The 7,294-nt window shown below is 40.4% G+C and overlaps 1 protein-coding gene across 1 annotated transcript; it reads left to right on the forward strand.

Moving 5' to 3' along the window:
* The first annotated feature begins 661 nt into the window (after positions 1-661).
* Positions 662-1,088, forward strand: LOC125081655 (60S ribosomal protein L39-like). Its single transcript, XM_047696297.1, has one exon. It carries the CDS (start codon positions 721-723, stop codon positions 874-876), a length of 156 nt encoding a protein of 51 aa, XP_047552253.1. The 5' UTR covers positions 662-720; the 3' UTR covers positions 877-1,088.
* Positions 1,089-7,294: the final 6,206 nt, after the last annotated feature.

Genomic DNA, 7,294 nt, shown 5'->3' on the forward strand with positions numbered 1-7,294 from the left:
CTGGCCCCGGCTAAGAGCGGTACAACTCTGCCTAGGGCAAAGACGCTTGAGAATCAATACAACAGGCCCCTCCCCCAGAAGATCAGCAAGTACCCCAGCCAGGACTAAGTTCACCTAAAAAGAAGTGTAGTTTCAATACCAAGGAGAGCATCAGAATTCCAGAGGAGGAGAAAGCAAAGCACGGAACTCAAGGCTTTCTCCCCATGATTCTTTAGCCTTGCAGTTAATTTAATTTTTTTTTCTATTTCAATTTTTTTTTCTTCTTCTGCTAATTTTTTTTAACTTTTACTCTTTTCTTTTTTAACATTTTTAACTAGTTTATCTATCTATCTATCTATATATTTTTTTTTCCTTTTTATACTTTTTCTTTATTGGTTTTCTTTTTTTAATTTCTTTTTTCTTTCTTTCTGAACCTCTTTTTATCCCCTTTCTCCCCCCTTACGATTTGGGATCTCCTCTGATTTGGCTAAAGCATATTTTCCTGGGGTTGTTGCCACCCCTTTAGTATTTTACTTGCTCCTACATATACTCTTATCTAGAAAAATGACAAGGCGGAAAAATTCACCACAAAAAAATGAACAAGAGGCAGTACCAAAGGCTAGGGACCTAATCAATACAGACATTGGTAATATGTCAGATATAGAGTTAAGAATGACGATTCTCGTTTTCTTTCTCCTTTTTGCCGCCATCCTGTTGTGTGCCGCTCGCTGTTAATTGACCATGTCTTCTCACAAGACTTTCAGAATCAAGCGATTCCTGGCCAAGAAACAAAAGCAGAATCGTCCCATTCCCCAGTGGATTCGGATGAAAACTGGTAATAAAATCAGGTACAACTCCAAGAGGAGGCACTGGAGGAGAACCAAGATGGGTCTCTAAGGCGTCCCACATCACGCGATGTCACACCTAATGGGCACCACGTATTTAATTAAGCTACTTGAAGATCATGTGTTCTATTCCATCATCCTGTAAACACCTTTCTGCCTGGCCAATAGATACCACTTATCAGCAAAAGATTTTTCTGTTACTATAGCTCTGCACCAGTCGGTTGGTTTGGTAATAAATGTGAGGCGTTTGAGCTGTAAAAAAAAAAAAAAAAAAGGATGATGATTCTCAAGGTTCTAGCCGGGCATGAAAAAGGCATGTAAGATATTAGAGTAACCCTCTCGGGAGATATAAAAGCCCTTTCTGCAGAAATAAAAGAACTGAAATCTAACCAAGTTGAAATCAAAAAAGCTATTAATGAGGTGCCATCAAAAATAGAGGCTCTCACTGCTAGGATAAATGAGGTAGAAGAAAGAATTAGCGATATAGAAGACCAAATGACAGAGAATAAAGAAGCTGAGCAAAAGAGGGACAAACAGCTACTGGACGACGATGGGAGAATTTGAGAGGTAAGTGACACCATAAGACGAAACAACATTAGAATAATTGGGATTCCAGAAGAAGAGGAAACAGAGAGGGGAGCAGAAGGTATATTGGAGAGAATTATTGGAGAGAATTTCCCCAATATGGCAAAGGGAACAAGCATCAAAATTCAGGAGGTTCAGAGAAACCCCCTCAAGACCAATAAGAATAGGTCCACACCCCATCACCTAATAGTAAAATTGACAAGTCTTAATGACAAAGAGAAGATCCTGAAAGCAGCTAGGGAAAAGAAGTCTGTAATGTACAATGGTAAAAATATTAGATTGGCAGCAGACTTATCCACAGAGACCTGGCAGGACAGAAAGAGCTGGCATGATATATTTGGAGTACTAAATGAGAAAAACATGCAGCCAAGAATACTATATCCAGCTAGGCTATCATTGAAAATAGAAGGAGAGATTAAAAGCTTCCAGGACAAACAAAAACTGAAAGAATTTGCAAATACCAAACCAGCTCTACAGGAAATATTGAAAGGGGTCATCTAAGCAAAGAGAGACCCTAAAAGAAGTAGATCAGAAAGAAACAGAGACAATATACAATAACAGTCACCTTACAGGCAATACAATGGCACTAAATTCATATCTCTCAATACTTACCCTGATGTTAATGGACTAAATGCCCCAATCAAAAGACACAGGGTATCAGAATGGATAAAAAAACAAAAACCATCTATATGTTGCCTACAAGAAACTCATCTTAAACCCGAAGACACCTCCAGGTTTAAAATGAGGGGGTGGGAAAGAATTTACCATGCTAATGGACATCAGAAGAAAGCAGGAGTGGCAATCCTTAGATCAGATCAATTAGATTTTAAGCCAAAGACTATAATAAGAGATGAGGAAGGACACTCTATCATACTCAAAGGAACTGTCCAACAAGAAGATCTAACAATTTTAAATATCTATGCCCCTAACAAGGGAGCAGCCAACTATATAAACCAATTAATAACAAAATCAAAGAAACACATCGACAATAATACAATAATAATAGGGGACTTTAACACTCCCCTTACTGAAATGGACAGATCATCCAATCAAAAGATCAACAAGAAAATAAAGGCCTTATATGACACACTGGACCCGATGGACATCACAGATATATTCAGAACATTTCATCCCAAAGCAACAGAATACACATTCTTCTCTAGTGCACATGGAACATTCTCCAGAATAGATCACATTCTTGGTCCTAAATCAAGTCTCATCTGGTATCAAAAGATTGGGATCATTCCCTGCATATATTCAGACCACAATGCTCTGCAGCTAGAACTCAATCACAAGAGGAAATTTGGAAAGAACCCAAATACATGTAGACTAAACAGCATCCTTCTAAAGAATGAATGGGTCAACCAGGAAATTAAAGAAGAATTGAAAAAATTCCTGGAAACAAATGATAATGGAAAAACAACGGTTCAGAATCTGTGGGACACAACAAAGGCAGTCCTGAGAGGAAAATATATAGCGGTACAAGCCTTTCTCAAGAAACAAGAAAGGTCTCAGGTACACAACCTAACCCTACACCTAAAGGAGCTGGAGAAAGAACAAGAAAGAAACCCTAAACCCAGCAGGAGAAGAGAAATCATAAAGATCAGAGCAGAAATCAATGAAATAGAAACCAAAAAAACAAGAGAACAAATCAACAAAACTAGGAGCTGGTTCTTTGAAAGAATTAATAAGATTGATAAACCCCTGGCCAGACTTATCAAAACGAAAAAAAGAAAGGACCCAAATCAATAAAATCATGTATGAAAGAGGAGAGATCACAACGAACACCAAAGAAATACAGACAATTATAAGAACATACTATGAGCAACTCTACGCCAACAACTTTGACAATCTGGAAGAAATGGATGCATTCCTAGAGACATATAAACTACCACAACTGAACCAGGAAGAAATAGAAAGCCTGAACAGACCCATAACCAGTAAGGAGATTGAAACAGTCATCAAAAATCTCCAAACAAACAAAAGCCCAGCGCCAGATGGCTTCCTGGGGGAATTCTACCAAACATTTAAAGAAGAACTAATTCCTATTCTCCTGAAACTGTTCCAAAAAATAGAAATAGAAGGAAAACTTCCAAACTCATTTTATGAGGCCAGCATCACCTTGATCCCAAAACCAGACAAGGATCCCAACAAAAAAGAGAACTACAGACCAATATCCTTGATGAACACAGATGCAAAAATTCTCGCCAAAATACTAGCCAATAGCATTAAACAGTACATTAAAAGGGTTATTCACCACGACCAAGTGGGATTTATTCCAGGGCTGCAAGGTTGGTTCAACATCTGCAAATCAATAAATGTGATACAACACATTAATAAAAGAAAGAACAAGAACCATATGATACTCTCCATAGATGCTGAAAAAGCATTTGACAAAGTACAGCATCCCTTCCTGATCAAAACTCTTCAAAGTGTGGGGGTAGAGGGTCCATACCTCAATATTATCAAAGCCATCTATGAAAAACCCACCGCAAATATCATTCTCAATGGAGAAAACCTGAAAGCTTTTCCGTTAAGGTCAGGAACACGGCAGGGATGTCCGTTATCACCACTGCTATTCAACATAGTACTAGAAGTCCTAGCCTCAGCAATCAGACAACAAAAGGAAATTAAAGGCATCCAAATCGGCAAAGAAGAAGTCAAACTATCACTCTTCGCAGATGATATGATACTCTATGTGGAAAACCCAAAAGACTCCACTCCAAAACTGCTAGAACTTGTACAGGAATTCAGTAAAGTGTCCGGATATAAACGCAATGCACAGAAATCAGTTGCATTTCTCTACACCAACAAGAAGACAGAAGAAAGAGAAATTAAGGAGTCCATCCCATTTACAATTGCACCCAAAACTATAAGATACCTAGGAATAAACCTACCCAAAGAGACTAAGAATCTATACACAGAAAACTATAAAGTACTCATGAAAGAAATTGAGGAAGACACAAAGAAATGGAAAAATGTTCCATGCTCCTGGATTGGAAGAATAAATATTGTGAAAATGTCTATGCTACCTAAAGCAATCTACACATTTAATGCAATTCCTATCAAAGTACCATCCATTTTTTTTTTCAAAGAAATGGAACAAATAATCCTAAAATTTATATGGAACCAGAAAAGACCTCAAATAGCCAAAGGCATACTGAAAAAGAAAGCCAAAGTTGGTGGCATCAAAATTCCGTACTTCAAGCTCTATTACAAAGCTGTCATCATCAAGACAGCATGGTACTGGAACAAAAACAGGCACATAGATCAATGGAACAGAATAGAGAGCCCAGAAATAGAACCTCAACTCTATGGTCAACTCATCTTTGACAAAGCAGGAAAGAATGTCCAATGGAAAAAAGAGAGCCTCTTCAATAAATGGTGTTGGGAACATTGGACAGCCACATGCAGAAAAATGAAATTGGATCATTTCCTTACACCACACACAAAAATAGACTCAAAATAGATGAAGGATCTCAATGTGAGAAAGGAATCCATCCAAATCCTTGAGGAGAACACAGGCAGCAACCTCTTCGACCTCAGCCGCAGCAACATCTTCCTAGGAACTTCGCCAAAGGCAAGGGAAGCAAGGGCAAAAATGAACTATTGGGATTTTATCAAGATCAAAAGCTTTTGCACAGCAAAGGAAACAGTGAACAAAACCAAAAGACAACTGACAGAATGGGAGAAGATATTTGAAAATGACATATCAGATAAAGGGCTAGTGTCCAAAATCTATAAAGAACTTAGCAAACTCAACACTCAAAGAACAAATGATCCAATCAAGAAATGGGCAGAGGACTTGAACGGACATTTCTGCAAAGAAGAAATCCAGATGGCCAACAGACACATGAAAAAGTGCTCCATATCACCCGGCATCAGGGAAATACAAATCAAAACCACAATGAGATATCACTTCACACCAGTCAGAATGGCTAAAATTAACAAGTCAGGAAATGACAGATGCTGGCGAGGATGCGGAGAAAGGGGAACCCTCCTACACTTTTGGTGGGAATGCAAGCTGGTGCAACCACTCTGGAAAACAGCATGGAGGTTCCTCAAAATGTTGAAAATAGAACTACCCTATGACCCAGCAATTGCACTGCTGGGTGTTTACCCTAAAGATACAAACGTAGTGATCCAAAGGGGCCCGAATATTTATAGCAGCAATGTCTACAATAGCCAAACTATGGAAGAACCTAGATGTCCATCAACAGACGAATGGATAAAGAAGATGTGGTATATATACACAATGGAATACTATGCAGCCATCAAAAGAAATGAAATCTTGCCATTTGCGACGACGTGGATGGAACTCGAGGGTATCATGCTTAGCGAAATAAGTCAATCGGAGAAAGACAGCTATCATATGATCTCCCTGATATGAGGGAGAGGAGATGCAACATGGGGGTTAAGGGGGTAGGAGAAGAGTAATGAAACAAGATGGGATTGGGAGGGAGACAAACCATAAGTGACTCTTAATCTCACAAAACAAACTGAGGGTTGATGGGGGGAGGGGTTTGGGAGGGGGGTGGGATTATGCACACTGGGGATGGTATGTGCTATGGTGAGTGCTGTGAAGTGTGTGAACCTGGTGATTCACAGACCTGTACCCCTGGGAATAAAATATATGTTTATAAATAATAAAATTTAAATAAAAGAAACTATTAAAAAAAGAAAGCCAATAAAGAAAAAATATAAAAAGGAAAAAATATATATATATATATTAGATAAACTATTTTAAAACCGTTAAAAAAGAAAACGGTAAAAGTTAAAAAATTTAGCAGAAGAAGAGAAAAAAAAATTGAAGAAGAAAAAAAAATTAAATTAACTGCAAGGTTAAAGAATCATGGGGAGAAAGCCATGAGTTCCGTGCTTTGCTTTCTTCTCCTCTGGAATTCCGCCACTCTCCTTGGTATTGAAACTGCACTTCTTGGTACGTGAACTTTGTCCTGGCTGGGTTTCTCATTGATCTTCTGGGGCAGTGGCCTGTTGTAGTGATCTCAAGCGTCTTTGCCCCAGGCGGAGTTGCACCGCCCTTACCCTGGGCCGGGCTGAGTAATCTGCTCGGGTATGCTGGGTTTCCTTTCGGGAGCTTTTGTTCCCTGAGCGCTTTCCGTAGAGTTCTGGAAGACGGGAATGAAGATGGTGGCCTCCCGATCTCTGGCCCGGAGGAGGCGAGAGCCCGGGGCCCCACTCCTCAGTGCGCCCTCAGAGAACAGCGCCCAATTACTCCCGTCACCCTGCCTCCGGCCGCACTCCCAGCTGACGGAGCCTGCGACTGGTTCAAGGCAACCCTGAGTTGAGAGCTTACTCCTCGGCTCTGTCTCTGTAGCCGGCTTCCCTGTTCTAATACCGGTAAGCTCTGCGACACTCAGACACCCCCGATCCTTCTGCGACCCTCGGGACCTGAGGTCGCGCTGACCCTGCCTGGGCTTCACCCCAGTTAAGCCTCTGGAGCGATGTCCCTCAGCGGAACAGACTTTTAAAAGTCCTGATTTTGTGCTCCCTTGCTCTGCCGCTTGCCGGGAGCCGGCCACTCCCCCCGCGGTCTATCTTCCCGTCGCTTTGGATTCACTTCTCCGCCAGTCCTACCTTTCAGATAGTGGTTGATTTTCTGTTTCTAGAATTGCTGTTCTTCTTCTCTTCAATCTCCCGTTGGATTTGTAGGTGTTTGCAATCTTTAGATAAGCTATTTAGCTGATCTCCCGCTACCCGAAGTAGTCTCAGCCTGCCACTTCTCCGCCATCTTGACTCCTCCTCCCTTTATTATTATTTATTTTTCGATGGCTGTATAATATCCCATTGTATATACACCACATCTTCTTTATCCATCCATCTACTGATGGACATTTGGGCTCCTTCCATACTTTGGCTACTGT

The sequence above is a fragment of the Lutra lutra genome, chromosome 12 (assembly GCF_902655055.1).
Source record: "Lutra lutra chromosome 12, mLutLut1.2, whole genome shotgun sequence".
Lineage (NCBI taxonomy): Eukaryota > Metazoa > Chordata > Mammalia > Carnivora > Mustelidae > Lutra > Lutra lutra.

Coding starts and splice junctions, on each gene's coding strand:
- LOC125081655 (XM_047696297.1), top strand. CDS start 721: ATGTCTTCTCACAAGACTTTCAGAATCAAGCGATTCCTGGCCAAGAAA.